This window comes from Coturnix japonica, chromosome 2 (genome assembly GCF_001577835.2).
Source record: "Coturnix japonica isolate 7356 chromosome 2, Coturnix japonica 2.1, whole genome shotgun sequence".
Lineage (NCBI taxonomy): Eukaryota > Metazoa > Chordata > Aves > Galliformes > Phasianidae > Coturnix > Coturnix japonica.
The window spans coordinates 103,969,007-103,985,447 of record NC_029517.1 but is presented as its reverse complement, the minus strand read 5'-3'; the positions used below and the strand labels follow the sequence as shown (position 1 = coordinate 103,985,447).

Below are 16,441 nucleotides of genomic sequence, written 5' to 3'. Positions count from 1 at the left end.
CGCTGCAGAAGGCGCCGTTGGCTGCGTCGTTGTGCTGCTGCCGTGCGGCGGACTACAGTTCCCAGCGCACCTTGCGGCGCAGCCGTTGTCCAATCCCGCCTCGCCGACAACAAGACGAGCTATGATTGGCGGAGAGGCGAGGGCGGCGCCGCACCAATCGCGTTGCGGCGTGGAGGGATGTGTGGGGTCCGAGCGGGCCCGGTGGCGGAGCGGGAGAGGTGTGAGCTCCGTGTGTGTCCCGGTGTGTGACCCCTGATGGCGATGGGGGCCTGAGGCTGAGCTGTGGCGGTTTGAGGACGGCTCGTTCAGCGGTACGAGGCCGGGAGCAGTGCAGGCCGCTACGGGGGGCAGGGGTGGGAGCGGGAGGAGCTGGGCTGGCCGGGAGGGAGGTGCGGCGAGGGGACCCGGCCTTTGGTCAGCGGCCACGGGGCTCCCGGCTGTAATAACGGTGTTGTGGGGGGTGGAGGAGATGGGAACTTCGGTTTTAGCTTTGGTTGTGACTGAGAAGACAGAAGGGGGTGGAAGGAAAAGAGTGGGACATGGTGAGGAGGGGTAGAACTTTGTATCACAGAATCAGAATGACCCGGGTTGGAAGGGACCTCAAGGATCATGTAGTTCCAACCCCCCTGCCTGGCAGGGCCACCAAACATACACATGTACTAGATCAGGTTGCCCAGGGCCCCGTCCAACCTGGTCTTGAACACCTCCAAGGACGGGGCATCCACAACCTCCCTGGGCAGCCTGTTCCAGGGCCTAACCACTCTCCTAGTGAACAACTTCCCCCCGACATCCAACCTAAAAATTCCCTCTTTTAACTTAAAACCATTTCCCCGTGTCCTGCTATTGTCAGCCCTTTCAAAGAGTTTACTCCCCTCCTGGGTGTAAGTTCCCTTCAGGTATTGAAAGGCTGCAGTGAGGGCACCCCGGTTTCGTGTGTGTGCAGGAGATCAGAAGAATAACGATAAAGTGGATAAGGATGAATAGAGCTGGAGGAGGGATCTGGTGCTCAGGATATGACTGGAAAGTCAGAGGCTTTTGTTCGCATTAACTTCAACTCATTTCATTTGTAGGCTTTGAGTAAGTTTTGTTGATCAGCTAAAGAATGTACCGAATAACACTGAACTTCATAGAGACTTTTTAGCAATTTAGAGCCATCTATTTTGAGAATATAAAGTATTCATTATGGTCTGAAGTTCCCAGTCAATCTTGCTAGGACATAGTACAGTCAAAGGGAAGAACATGGAGGGGAATGATTGACTTCTCACATTTCCTTTACCAAAGGAAGAACCAGTGACGGAGAAATTAGCAGGTTTTTATTTAATGTGAAAATGTGAGAAACTATTGGACACTTCTACACGTGCATCTACCAGCAGCAAGAGAACAATATAATATATGAATGGTATTATTTGTTTGGGAAATAATGGTAAAAGATTGTTACCAGTTACAAATTCAGTTTTATTTCTATACAGGGGGAAAAAGAATGCAACTTAATATGTCATTATTCATGCTTTTGTGCCTTAAAATAAAGCTACTTACATGAGTTTCTAGTGGCAGCACCAAGGACCACATTCCATAGTTTTGGAAGCACACAGTCTGTCTTTTGAAGTAATCATACAATGGTTTGAGTTGGAAGAGTTCTTATAAATTACCCATACCATTATGATATATAAATACCCGTATAAATTTCAACCTCTGTGCTGTGGGCAGGGCTGCCACCCACCAGCTCAGGCTGCCCAGGGCCCCATCCAACGTGGCCTTGAACACCTACAGGGATGGGGCATCCACAATTACTCTGGGTAGCTGTGCCGGTGTCTCACCACCCTCTGAAGTAACAATTTCTTTCTGAAATCTAACCTGAATCTCCGTTCCTTTAGTTTGAATCCATTCCCCATCGTTCTGTCACTATCAAGATGCAGACCTTCTCTTTTATCTAAGCTTATGCTTCTGTGGCCTGTTAAGTAGTTACCCCTCATTAAAACAACTGTGGAATCAGACACTGACACGTCTCATTTGAAATTAATATTGGCTTGCACTTTGGCTGAAGCAAGGTGTGACCTGCTTTTTTTTTCTTTATTGAATGCAAACTAGTCAGAAGTTTCAAAAAAAAATCACAACACCTCTAAGTATTTTGTAGCTTTAAATGGATATGGTGTTACACAAGCTGTGTGGGGCAGGTCTCTTCTCACTAGTGACAAATGACAGGACAAGGGGAAATGGCCTCAAGTTGCGCCAGGGCAAGTTTAGTTTGGATATTAGGAAGAGCTTCTTTACACAAAGGGTAGTTAGGTACTGGAATAGACTCCCCAGGGAGGTGGTTGAATCGCCATCCCTGGTTGTGTTTAAGAGCCGTTTGGATGTGGTGCTCAGGGATATGATTTAGTGTAGGGTTGTTAGAGCTAGGGTACTGGTTAGGCTGCGGTTGGACTTGATGATCTTCAAGGTCTTTTCCAACCTGGGTAATTCTATGATTCTATGATTATGCTTGATGCTGGGTTAATCTTTTGCTGCTTATTTGGTTCACTTTTATGTGAAATTTGATTACTGCTAAAGGCACTGAAAATTCAGGTTTTATTTTGCATGTTTATACAGAAGGATGTTTGTAGACTTGTAGTCTGCATATTGGGTGTGAGACAACTATGGAGTTTCTGATCATCTTTATCAGTGCTATAAACTATGTACTGTTATACATATCGGTGCATGTATTTGAAGGAAACAAGAGAAAATGTGATTAACCAAACCCTATCTGCTTTCCACAGGGGAAATTTAAGTTTCCAGCTGAAAAGTTCTATGATCATTATCCTTAGAAATTTTGTTCCTTGAGGCTTCTTTTTTTTGTACTCTTATGCCTGTAACAAATCAATGCATTTATGTTCTTACCTTATCTCTGCTCTAATTGATAGCGAACATTAATACCATATACATTTTTTTGACAGGTATTTTGTACGTGTGGTGTAGGAAAAAATGAATTCCACTATGAGTGAGGAGCCTGATGCACTATCTGTAGTTAATCAACTCCGAGATCTAGCAGCTGATCCTTTGAATAGGCGAGCCATTGTTCAGGATCAAGGATGTCTGCCAGGTCTGATTCTGTTTTTGGACCATCCCAGCCCTCCAGTTGTTCATTCAGCTTTATTAGTAAGTATTCCAGAGATAAGTTTGTATGTCATTAGGACACTTTGTTCCTTTGTTTCTGTGTCTTTAATCAAGTAATGTAGAAGATAAAACCTGTTTTTATGGTAAATCACAATTAATTTTCACTTTTTTAAAAGAAGCACACAATTCAAATGTTGTTTAGCCATGTAGCATTATTCCAGGGGAATTCACAGTAATTGGAAGAGATTAATTTGCTTTGCGTTTTTTCTCTAATACAGCCATTTCACTTTCATTGTGGAGGGAGGTAAGCATGCTAAAATCTTTTTCTTTAGATGAAGCCCTGGAACTTGGTAAATATATTCAATGATAAAATGCTCACGTAAGAAAAAGATCATAAATTATAGGGCAGTTTTGGCTAGAGATGATTTCCCGAGGTCATGTAGTCTAATCTCATGGTCAAGCTGAGACAAATTAGAACACACTTCAGGACTGTGTTTGTTTAGATGCCCTGTAGCCTCTCAGGCACCCTGCTCCAGCATTTGCCCACCCTCGTGAAATTTGTTGATGTCTAAGCCAACATTTTCCATTTTCTCTTCATTTCTTCTTGTTCAAAGTCATAAAGTACATCTCTTTCATAGAAACAGGGCAAGCAAAAATGAAGATTTCCTTAGAACCCTGATTCAGTTCTCCTAATAAGATTTTTATGTTAGTAAAAACTGCCATTCTCTCGTTTCATATAATTTTTTCTTTATTTTAAATTATAAGCAGAGCTTTGACTTTTTACATTAAATTCTTCATTATTTCCTGTATCATTAATATTTAGTCTGTACTGTAGTTCTATGTACTTTTTTCATTTGTTTTACTTCCATAAGGAATATTCGGGCATTTCTTGTAATGACTCCAGTGCTCTTCAGGGCACAGGGAATGACATCCCATAATCCAGGAGATGTATGTCCTGCTAATTGGTTTTCAAAACAGCTTTGCCACAGCATTTGCCAGACTAAATGTTCTCAACTGGATGACTTATGAGTTGACGTTACAGTTCTTGGGAATATGCTGCACTGTTTTTTATTCTACTGTAGGTTCCTTAGGTCATGGAGGGTTTTGTTTGGATCCCTCTTTTCCTTCCTTTGCTTTCTCGGGCTGCGTATTCTCGCAGCCTGCGTGAAACTTAGTAATCATTCTGTGATCACATTGCAAAAATTAACCCTACATTAAAAGAACTGAATTTATCAGATCAATGAAGGGTAATGCGGTATGGTTCCACAAACCCAAATATTGTTGAAGTGTTGTGGTAAAGGCATCTTGATGGGTGAGAGACAGCTGTGTTGTTTTATTTAGTGGCAGCCTACAGGTAGAGTGAATTAAGGGGAGGGATTTAGAGGAGACCCTGACTGTAATCAGAAATTGCTATGAAAACAAGTTTTTGTCTGCTACCCAAACTGTTTGTGCTTGTGACTTCCCGCACCTCGTAGGTACTATAGCATTTAATTTCTTTGCTGACAGATTTTTAGTCATCCTTTTTGATATTTTATCATTCTGAAATGTTTGTACCACGTCAGGCAAGAGCCAGACTTCCCCAAAAGGTAATAGGGTGATCTTGAATTTTACCTACTCTGTGCTGAAGACAATTTAGAAAGAAAGATAGGTGATTAATAAGCTCTCTGAAGGGAATAAGGAACACGTTATTTTTGAAGCAGCTAGTGAGCAGCGTAGTTATTATATGACTTTATGTAAAGAATTAGAATTTACTTCTGAATCTTGCTGTCACAAAACTAATTTTATAGCCCATTGCATTTGTGAATTGCAGGATTTTCTGCATGTGATTCTTGTACTTACGTGACTAAAACAGACAAAAGCACAATGCAAAATACATCTTTAGAGGTTCCTTCTAAGAATAGTTTGACAGCACTGAGAATTGAGAGATGCGTTATGAAAAGGACTTGAAATTTCAACCGCAAGAGTATTGTGTTAAGAGTAACCATATAGTTGTTGGCTGGAGTCAGCAGTTCTTCCAAGTTTACCTCAAAGAACAAATAAAAAAAGCCTTGGGCAACATGCAAGTGTTGGTTCCAAGCTGAGGTAACAGCAACCTAAGCAGCTGACTACTGCTGTTGCGTTCCTGTACTTACATGGAGTGATTAATTGCTTCAGTGTTAGATGTATTTTAAAAATTTTAAAAATAAAAAATTACATTAGATCTTGGGACATAGTAGTGTTGGCTGAAAAGAACTGGAAGACATTTGCTTCCACTTCCTGAACTGCCTTCATAGAGGAAAAAAAGTTTTCATAATGTCTAACCTGAACTTCTGTAATTTTTCCTTCTCTTTGTTATGTTTTCTGCTGCTGTAGAGGAAAGTTTGTCTCCTTCATCTTTGTAAAGGCTCCGTGGGTTAGTTGTAGACATTCGCTTAGTATAAGCAAACCTGGCCTCTCGATCTTTACTTGTAGATTGGATAGTCCTTGCTTTCTGTATATTTGAGAGTAAAACAATTCTTTTAATTCTTTTAACAGCATGCAAAAATGCTTTTACTAGAAATGGCATTGTGAATCTTCTGCAGTTTTACAGTGATAAGAAGAAGTAATAATGTACTGGAAATATTGCTGATATGTCCTTTTTATTTTAGGCTCTCCGTTATTTGGCAGAGTGCCGTGCCAACAGAGAAAAGATGAAAGGTGAATTGGGTATGATGCTCAGCTTACAGAATGTTATACAAAAGTAAGTTTATGTTGACTTGTTGTATCCAAAGACAGTATATTATATATTATAACATATAATATATTATATATTATAACATGCTGTCGCAAAGTAAAATTTCAACTATCATTTTGTGTAGTGAATTTTTATTATTGCATTCTTCCTTTTCAATGTTGAAGTTGCAAGCAATTAATGCTCTTTGTTTTGTAGTGTGACAAAGCAAGAATAGAATAAATAATACTTTGAAAGTCATTTGCCACACCACAGATTTCTGGCTGTTATTACAAATAGGTAATTTTACCTCATCCCTTCAGGTTCTTTTGTAACCTAAATAATTTTTTAAGGGTTTCTTGCTCTAGTGCGTTTAATGGTAATGATTGCAATCTGTCGTGTTTCTCTTTGGTTCCCTCTTTTAGGAAAGGGTGTATTCAGTGTATTTGTCTTTATATGTTTTAGAAAGTTTGTATCTACAGGTTTGTGTTCAGGAAGCGTTTTGCTGATGGAGAAGTTAGTGAGGTTTAAGTGACAGGTTTTTATATTGGGTGTATATAAAAATAATCAAATTAAATCTTACAGTATTGGCATTTTTAAAGGACAAGAATAATTAAGTTAAATATACTGGAGTCTCTGCTTGCTACTTTATAGTAACAGTAAAATTGGAATGTGTAGGTAGTATTAGAAGCATTTCTTGCAGGCCAATTTGCCTTTAGTGCAGATTAGTTGTCTATTTAAAGAAGTTTCTTAGCATCTTATGTAATCTACACAAAGATGGCAAAAGGGGAGTAGTATTTGTTATTGGCTTCTGTAGCTTACATAATAGTACTGAGGAAGCAGTCTTAATTAAAATTTTTGTTTAAATAATGTTATGGAAATTTCTTAGGCATCATTTCTTCTGTGTTTCAACTTCAAGCTTACTGAGGTTGGAAACAAGGACAGGTAGTTCAGGAGCAGCACAGAAGAATTATCTGAGTAATCAGGGACTGGACTAGGAAAGCTAAGGTCCTGATAGAATTAAATCTGGCCTGGAAATCATGGCCAACTGTAAGTACAGGGCTACTGTAAGTATGCTAGTGGTAAAAGGAAAACAAATGTGTTCTCTCTGATTAGAAATGGGAGAGTTAATTATCTGGGATATGGATAAAACTGAGATTCTCAATGGCTTTTTTGCTTCATTCTTAACCAGGAAGTGCTCTCTAGCCACACTGCGCAAGATACAGAACACAGAGGCAGGGTGGGAGAGAATTAAGAGCTATCCGCTGTAGAAGGCTTTGTGGTGACCTTAGGTGCACAGATCCTCCAAAACCTGGTGGGATGCATCTGCAGGTCCTGAGTGAACTGGCAGATGAAGCTGCTAACCCCACTATCCATCATATTTGAGAAGTAGTAACAGCCTGTTGAAGTTGCTACCAACTAAAAAGGGGAAAAATAAAAACTCTTGTTTTTATAAAAGGAGAAAAGGAAGACTGGGAGAATGACAGCACTCAAGATGATGGAGCAAATTGTCCTGGTAACTGTGGTACATGGAAAACAAGGAGGTGATTAATGACAGCCAACCTGGCTTCACAAATGACAGATGTCCACCACAAATGTGGTGGATTCGTACGATGGTAGTACAGCATTGGGCAATAAGAGTAAAGCAGCTGATGTCTTTTACCTGGACTTGTGCAAAGTATTCTGACGCTGTCTCACATGAAGTCCTTGTTTCCAAATTAGGGAGACATGGGTTTGGTGAATGGACAACTTGATGGGTACTGTGAATGTACTGAGGCACTGGAACAGGCTGTCCAGAGAAGCTGTTTTCAAGGCCAGGGTGGATGGGTCTTTGGGCAACCTGATATAGTTAGAGGTTCCATGGCAGAATTTCCAACACAGAGCTGGAACTAGATGATCTGTAAGATCAATTTCAGTCCAAACCGTTCTGTGATTCAGGGATTAAAAGGGTATAAAGTTCAGAAGCTTGAAGAGGAGAGAAAAGACGGTTAAAAACTGGGTATCTTGTAGATTCATTTTTTTCTAGAAGGCTCTTTGGCAAGTGCAAGAACATACATTTGATTTATGTGCTTGTAACATTTGGAATGTGTGATATGATGAAAATTTAAATATGTAGCATCTTCAAACACAAGACTTTGTCATGTGCTTGTCAGGATTTTCGGTTGTAATGCTGACAAGAAATGCTGAAGCTAAGTTTTGTTTTGCCCGGAGAAATATGGAGAAAGATGGTAAAAAGTGCTGAGAAGCTAGATAAAAAAAATGTGTCACAAAAAAGAAAAGTCTGTGTTTTTTCTCTGTTAGAAAGTCAGTAGGGGAGACAGCAAGGTCTTCTTCAGTTTTGCTCTAGAAAATGGAAAGTCTGTTTTCTAACGTGATTTCAGTTTCTCAAAAAATATTGTCCTTTGAACTGAAACTAAACATTAATAAATGCACTAATAAATGCTGTGGTCTTGGTGACTTCATTCTGTGCATTCCAGTGTTCTTTCTGGAATCTGAATATTGAACTCATCACTCTAACCCATAACTTGATTTGGATTTTTGAGGATTTTTTTCTGTTGTTTTCCATAGCAGCACTTGTAGCCACTGGCTCATTTCTCTTGACAGGTTAAATGCATCCAGTGGTGTGAATTGTGCCTTTTTATCAAGAATTTTTTTAACTGTCACCATTTACTTTCATTGATTTCTCTCTTATGTGCATAATATTCGTGGGCTTTCCTTGTTCAGTGCTGTGATGAACTGTATCCCATCACTGATGGGGTTAATACTTCCCAAGCAGTGAGGTGTAGCTCGCTTGCACAAAGAGTCAGGTTGACAACTATGCAGTTAGACTTAATCCAGTTTAGCACTGAACTAACAAACACTGAGTTTAGGATGTCAGGAGTTTTAGAATTACACTTCTGTTATGCTCGTCTTGAATTTTAAGTGACTCTTGATAAGCCCTGTAACTCTGTAGTGGGTTTTTAGGTTTATGAGTGGATTTTCTTGACAGCTGTGTGTATCCCATCTACACCGAACTGATATAACAGATCTGAAAATTTAAATGGTTGATGCCATCAACTAGAAAATAGCTGGCTTGCTAATTAATTTTGTTCTAACATTACAGCAGAACTTCAGTAACTGCCCAACTTGCTGCTTTTCTCATCTGGGAAAGTTCCTTCTTTGTGCATCCAGATCTGCTTAGTTTTAGGTGAAGTTTGATGCATCTTTGAGTTTTGCAGTCTAGAGTAAGAAGTGTGGTGGAGAGAAATCAGACCTTTAAAATCCTTACGTAGAGGATTCCACTGGAACAGGCTGCCCAGGGGGGTTGTGGAGTCTCCTTCTCTGGAGATATTCAAGTCCCACTTGGATGCCTACCCGTGTGACATGGTGTAGGGAATCTGCTTTGGCAGGGGGGTTGGACTTGATGATCTCTAGAGGTCCCTTCCAACCCCTACGATTCTGTGATTCCAAATGTCTTTTTTCTTTTTTTTTAATTATTCCATTTTTATCAAAAATGTTTGTCTTGCGTTTGTCTTAGAACTTGTATGTGTTCAAACATTTGTGTAAATAAATAAAATGGAGAGTAGAGGTGGAAGTTCATTGAAGAAATGCATTTCATTGCATTCTAGTAGTCATCAGCAGTTATTTAATATTGAAAACTGGTTTGGTTGCTGGCTTTATGAATTGTATGGAGTAGTTAATGTGTCCGTATGGACTTTATAAAATATTATTAGCAGCTTCTAGAATTAAAATTAATTAGGATTTATAGCCTACAAGGAAATATACTAATTAGTGTTCAGAACAAAAGTGACTTTTCATGGACAGTAAAGGTCAAAGTTTATAGTTTTTCTTGATCTTTATGAGGAGCATAATGGAACATAAATATAACTAACGTGTATTTTAAAAAAAAAACACAAAAAAACAATGAGTCAGTAGATACTGAATAGCTCTTATTATGGAATAGGAAATTACTGAGGGTAAAATTCCAATTAGTTAGCTAAAAGAGCTTTTCAAGATAGTCTTCCTTTGCCAGGGTGTCAGATTTAACAAGCTGAACTAAATCCAGTGCATTAATCAGCTCTTTCAATTTATTACTTGCCTAAGAAGATTAGGGCAATTAATATGTGCTTAATTAGAGTCCCTTGCAGATATGGTAAAATACATGCAGTCTATAATTGCTGACTTCTTACTCAATTTTAATTTCTGGTTGTCTTAATTACCTATACTTTTTGAAAATTTAATTATTCATTGAAAGCAGCCAAGTTTAAATTTATGATGTGAAAATAATAATAAAAAAACCACCACAACAGAACGGAATAGTATTTGCTGAAGTGAAAACAGTGGGAATGTAGCATCACAACAGCTTTGCCATCGTAGTTGTATGACATGCTTTGTCTCCTTTGTGAGAAAGAAAGAATGGCTTAGATGGACAGGGTAAAGGCCATGTATTAATTAACAACAAAACAAATCACGTCTTTAAAGGGATGTGTGGCGGTGGAGGGGATGTTGCCATATCCTAATGGGCCACAGGATAATATTTTGTGTGGAAATGTAGCTAAAAAAATGGTGACAACTTCTTACATTCTACATTTATGAATTTATGCTATTGATTGGAGTACTTAAATTCTAATATGAAAATAAGAAAGAAATTGTTCTTTATGGATTAGAGAGATTTTAATTGTCTGTAGGTGAATTGGTAGTTTTGTCATTCTTGGCATTTATTGTGCGGGGTTTTTTTTGTTTGCTTAACACTGAAATGGAGAAATGACTGAGGATTGGGTAGTGTGACACTTGGTTCTATTGCACGATCGTTTTTGAACTGTTCTGTACTTCTGATTCTGAGTTGTTTTCTCTCTGAAAGTCATTGTTTTCATGTGTCTGAAATATTCCTTGATCAGAAGGTTAAACAATTTTGTTTCCAGAAATTAATCTACATTGCATCGCCTGGATGTCTTTATCTTTTCCATACTTTCATTCCTGCCCTGGAAGATGCTCGATTCCCTGTTCTCCTTCCTCATCTTTCCTTTCCTGTTATTTTTCCAAGCATACTTGCTTTACATGCTCTGTTTTGTCTATTAGAAGTTAAGTGCTTCTAGGAAATTATATCCTTGGTTGTTGGTGCATCTCTTTGGGCTGTGGGGTTCCAGCCTATTCAGTGCTGTAACAATGTGCTTATTAATAATAGATGGTCACAGCAGGAGGACACCTGCAGGCTGCTTCATTCAGTGTTGTTAAGCAAACTGGCCAAATATCTCACTCCTCTGTGTCTAAGTTTCCTTAAGGAATGGCTTTTCACCTGTTTTGTTAATCTTACTTTTCAGAAGTTTGGAGAAGCATCTTGTGTCAAAACCAAAAAAGAAACAAACCCACAGTCCTACACGCAGTGAAGTATTATAAGCAAAATCAATATGTCCTCTATAAATACACCATTATATTTGTTCTAAGTGGTCGAATACTACTTTTGTTTGCTAAACAACTTCCTGGTATTTGGAGATTATATGTAGGTATGGAGTGGAGGGATCAGGGAGCAGATGGGTTCAATGTCATAGGCTACCAACCTCACTATGGCATATATATATATATATGTGTGTGTGTGTATATGTGTAGTCAAGTTTTTTCTCTGTTAGTCTGAGTCGTGGCAAACTATGAAGAATTCAGTAGTTGTTTTTAAAATGCTTTTAAAATATTTTTGTATTCTTGTAATACACTTAGTGTTACAAAAGGCATAGGGAGCTATGAACACAGATCCAAACACAGATGCAAATATTTATGTAACAAATCACAGAATCACAGAATTGTAGGGGTTGGAAGGGACCTCTAGAGATCATCGAGTCCAACCCCCCTGCCAAAGCAGGCTCCCTACACCATGTCACACAGGTAGGTGTCCAGGTGGGTCTTAAATATCTCCAGAGAAGGAGACTCCACCACCTCCCTGGGCAGCCTGTTCCAGTGCTCCGTCACCCTCACCGTAAAGAAGTTCTTCCGCACATTCGTGCAGAACTTCCTAGGCTATAGTTTCATCCCATTACCCCTAGTCCTATCCCCACGCACTACTACAAGAGATCCCTGTCTTTTTTGTACTGGGGAGCCCAGAACTGGACACAATATTCCAGATGAGGCCTCACCAGGGCAGAGTAGCGGGGGAGGATCACCTCCTTCGACCTGCTGGACACGCTCTTTTTAATACACCCCAGTATGTCCTTGGCTTTTTTGACTACAAGGGCACACTGCTGGCTCATGGTCAATCTGCCGTCCACCAGGACACCCAGGTCCCTCTCAGCAGAGCTCCTCTCCAGCAGGTCTTCCCCCAGCCTGTACTGGTGCATGCAATTATTTCTACCCAGGTGCAAGACTGTACACTTGCTTTTGTTAAACCTCATCTGGTTTCTTACTGCCCAGCTCTCCAGCCTGTCCAAGTCTCGCTGAATAGCAGCACAGCCTTCAGGCTTGTCAACCAATCCTCCCAACTTCGTGTCATCAGCAAACTTCCAGAGGGTGGTCACTATCCCCTCATCAAGGTCGTTGATGAAGATGTTGAACAAGACCGGACCCAGTACAGACCCCTGGGGGATGCCGCTAGTTACAGGCCTCCAGCCAGACACCACACCGCCAACGACAACCCTCTGCACTCTGCCAATCAGCCAATTCTCGGCCCACTTCACCGTCCACTCGTCTACCCCATACTTCCTCAGCTTTGTTATAAGGATGTCATGGGGGACAGTATCAAAATAAAATATACACAACAAATAAAACACAAAAAGCATTAGGTATTAAAATGATGCGGCATCCAAAACCTTGGACATCAGCTATGGTGTAATGGACTTTGTGGGAGAGAACGTTAATTATTTTTGTGGTGTTAACAAAATACAGTGTAAAATCTTAGTAGCTGAGTTTCATTTGTAAGAACAGTCAAAGACTTGATGGCCAGTGGTTCAGATGCAAGTAGTCATTTAAATATCAAAGCATGGACTAATATTTTTCAGGGTTTAATGGAAGTTGGCAGTTAAAAACCTGCTCTCAACCATTATTCTGAGGGATGCAGTTCAGGGGAAGGTGTGTCGCTTTGATATTTTCGTTTGATGTACGTGTGGAGTTGGTCACAGAAGAGTCTGAATGTGTGACCAAATGGAAGGATCTGTACTCTGTGCACTATAACATGCAGTGGACTTAGTTTACTTTCAACATTATTCCTTTCATCTTGGGACTTTCTTGCAGTCAAAGTGGCATTAGTCAAGTCATCATTTATTCTACACGGCCTGTTTGCTTACTGTGCTCTTCGCAATCAGTACTGTGTCTTCTCCAGCCATTGAAGTGGTTTTCAGTCCTGAAATGAGGCTTTTTGTGTGTTTGTACTCTTTCCAATTTCTTCCTTACTTAGAAACTTCCTGGAGCATAAAGTTAACTGTTTGACATAGTGTGAACTTAAGGTGTTTTTTAACTCATATTTTTTTCTGCAGACTTTGTATTTAAACAAATAATGGTCTCTTGAAGCACTGTGGGTTTGAATATTAAAAAAATGAAGTTATTTGCAATCTTGCAAGAGTCCCTGTGCTAAACAGTATGATCTAAATTTACATTGAAAATCGTGTAAAGTATGGCAAGAAAAAAAATTACTATTGTGTTGAATTTAAGTGCATCAAAACTTGGTGTGGCATTGCCAAAAGGAGAATGTTCTGTTTTTGTAGTGGGATGCAGTACTGAGGTGGGAGGGAAAAGATTTTATGTGGATTGGCAGAAAAGAGACAGGAATAGTGGCAACTCAGGGTGCCTTTAACACTCAATAAACCTTGTAGTCAGCTGATGTCGAAGTGTTTTAGAAACAGTGACCTTCGCTGGTTGCTATTGAGTTTACAAGGAAAAGTGCTGAGGTGGGTTCTTCAATGATACACTGACTTTTCCTGACAGCTCACTAAAATAAAGAGCAAAGGAAGCTTAAGGTGCTTTGAAATGAAAATAGCAAATGTTATTGTCAAGTATTTAGTGCTGCAGGTGTGGATTGACAGTATTGTAGTCTAGAGCCATGTATCTGTGAAAAGGGAGGAGGTAGATGCTTATCTCTGCAAGGTTTCTCATCTCTCTTGCCAGTATCAGATGTCTGCTTTTGGATTGCAGTATGCAGATGATGCTTGTCCCTGGCTTTTGACCTTCATGCAAAGTGTCTGTACAAAAGAAATAGAAAGAAACGTGCTGTCATCGAAGCTGCTGGTAATACTGGTTCACTTCATAAAACAGACATAATTAACAACAACCTCACAATCAATTGCAAACACGTAGTTCGAGACAGAAACAAGATGTCTAAATTAGTCGTTGCTTTCATAGTTACCTACTTCAAGTTTCTGCTGAATAGGTAAATATTAACTATATCGGCAAATACATAAAAAGCAAAGCTTCTGGACAAATAAGCCCATGAAGGCTAAGACTGTTTTTTTTCCTCCTCTGCTGGTTGGTGCTGTAGTTTAATTAGAATACGTGGTAGTACAGCAAGTGGCATTTGGCTTCTTGCATTTTCCTAAAATCTTATGGACAAAGCCTAAATTCAGTACTGCCAGTATTTCTACCTGATGGCTACAGCATTATTATTGGGAAGGATTACCTTTCTAATTCCAGCATTTGATATCTTGCAGTGGAAAGGACCGAAGAGCAATGTTACCCTTAAGATTCTTTTTTAATGCCAATGCAATTTGCTGAAGCCATGTAATGAACATGATTTGTCATATAAGGCCATTAAATAATTACTGTTCATTAGCAGGCAAGATGTTAAGACTAGCTACTGTGAAATTTGAAGTGGAGTTTGTGTCTGTTATGCAGACTCTTGTCTAGCAAATGCTACTCTAAAGCCTTTTGAGTTTAGTTGAGTAACAGGCCTGGATTTTTTTTCCTTTTTTTTTTTTTTTTTTTTTCTCTTTTCTTGTGATGGAGAATATGTCCATATGGTAGAAAGCAAGCTGTGGAAGATCAAAAGTTGATCTCCATTTAGCATATAAATAGCAAGAGTTAAACAAAATTGGATGAATAGATGGGTTAAGCATATGGCATATGTTCAAATCTGTTATCCCATTCTTGTAAGTTTGTTCTCTTCTTGTGATCAGAGGACAATAGAATAAATCAAGGGAACGGTCTAAGCACTTGGTAATTATTCTGTTTGCTAGATGTTTAAGATTGTATTGTGGTCACTGACTTCACCGTAGCTAATGAATTATACTTCGATTTTACTCAGATTTGCAACTTGTGTTTAATACTTACAGTATTTTGCTTTTTGTTTTTGTTTGTTTTTTTAACAGTCTTGAGACCATCGGTCACGATATTTACATGATATTTCTCTGAATTTCTAAGATCAGATTTAAGTTGAGCTGGAAGTGGCCCTGGGAAATGCAGTCCTCATTCCTAACATTGGTGAAGCATCTCTTGTTTTTAGTACAAAATCCTCTTGAAGACATCTGGTTTCCTTTTTCTTTTCCAGCCGTTTCCCAGCTTAGTATCTCGTGGTCAAGTTCTCAAGGCCAGTAATGCAAGTAGAGACTGGAAGATTAGCATCTTGCAGGTCTGGAAAGCGCTCTAGGAAAGTCTGTCTTTCCCTGCCTTGTTTGCATTGTGTGCCAGCCTTGGGGTAAATAAAGGTGATGTATAGCTGGCACTTGGCTGATGCCATTAGGGCGCTGTCACATGCACAACTGTACTCAGACATCAAGCAGTGTAGCTGCTTGATTTCTGGATTTAGAGGCTTGTAGTGTTGCAGCTCTGAGCGTCACTTCAGACTTCTCAGTCCTATTGACTCTACTGTTTTCCTTATGAAATGATTTCTGATCGTTAACCTGCTGATATGTTGCTTTTGGATAGGTAAGCATCCTGCTTTCCACATACTTGAGAATTCTGACATATTTTAATGAAAGTGGGTGGTAATCCTCAACAACTGCTTTATGATGTTATCTGGCTTTTACTGTCTGTTTTGGGGCTAGAGGAAACTGAACAAGTGGTTGACTAGAAGGGACAGCATAGTGCTAGCACCTTCCTGGGACTGGGAAAGTGTACACTGAAGTAGCACTCCATTTTTGAGTTGCTTTCAAATGCCTTCCTTGTTGCCTGGAATGAGTCAGGAGAGCAGCCATACGCTTGTGAGACCAACATATCATGGGATGCACAAAAAGCACACAAGAAAGAGCAACATTCTTGGAGATAAGAAAGAATCCTGCCCTGGCACTGGAGCAGAACAGCCCGAAAAAACAGCCAGATCAGATAACTGTCTTGAAACAGATTGCTTTTTCTCTAATACCATGCTCTTTCTTTAGGCTTGTCATTCATGCTCAAAGTTTTCATCAAAACCGTGTCAATCATTGTGTCTCACTTCTAGAATCAAGGATTAGTGGTGTGTTTTTTTTTACTTTCTCATGGAATATAGCAGTTCTTTGCAATTTACTTCTTTGGGTAGCAGCAGTTTCTGCCTTTGTATATAAGGGGAATGAACTCTGAAAGAAATTGGTCACCTAGAAATAAAATATACCAGTGGCCTTAAGGGCATAATACAGTTGCATTTGCCCAATAAATTTGGAAAGAATTCAAGGCAGTCCATTAAGTTTTTTTGTTGTGGGTTTTTTTGTTTTTCTTTCCATTTAGGATACCACATTTACTGCAATGAATGATATTACAGAAATCTTGGAATTGTTTTCACTTTCAATTCATGTT

At 39.5% G+C, this 16,441-nt stretch overlaps 1 protein-coding gene across 1 annotated transcript in view; it reads left to right on the top strand.

Annotated features, from left to right (window-relative positions):
- Positions 1 to 148: 148 nt before the first annotated feature.
- Positions 149 to 16,441, top strand: part of ARMC1 (armadillo repeat containing 1) — a 27,746-nt gene continuing 11,453 nt past the window's right edge. Inside the window, exons 1-3 of the mRNA XM_015855687.1 lie at positions 149 to 311; positions 2,934 to 3,135; positions 5,721 to 5,812. Coding sequence (XP_015711173.1) covers positions 2,962 to 3,135; positions 5,721 to 5,812 — 266 coding nt within the window. The 5' untranslated portion in view covers positions 149 to 311; positions 2,934 to 2,961. The remainder of the gene's footprint in view (positions 312 to 2,933; positions 3,136 to 5,720; positions 5,813 to 16,441) is intronic.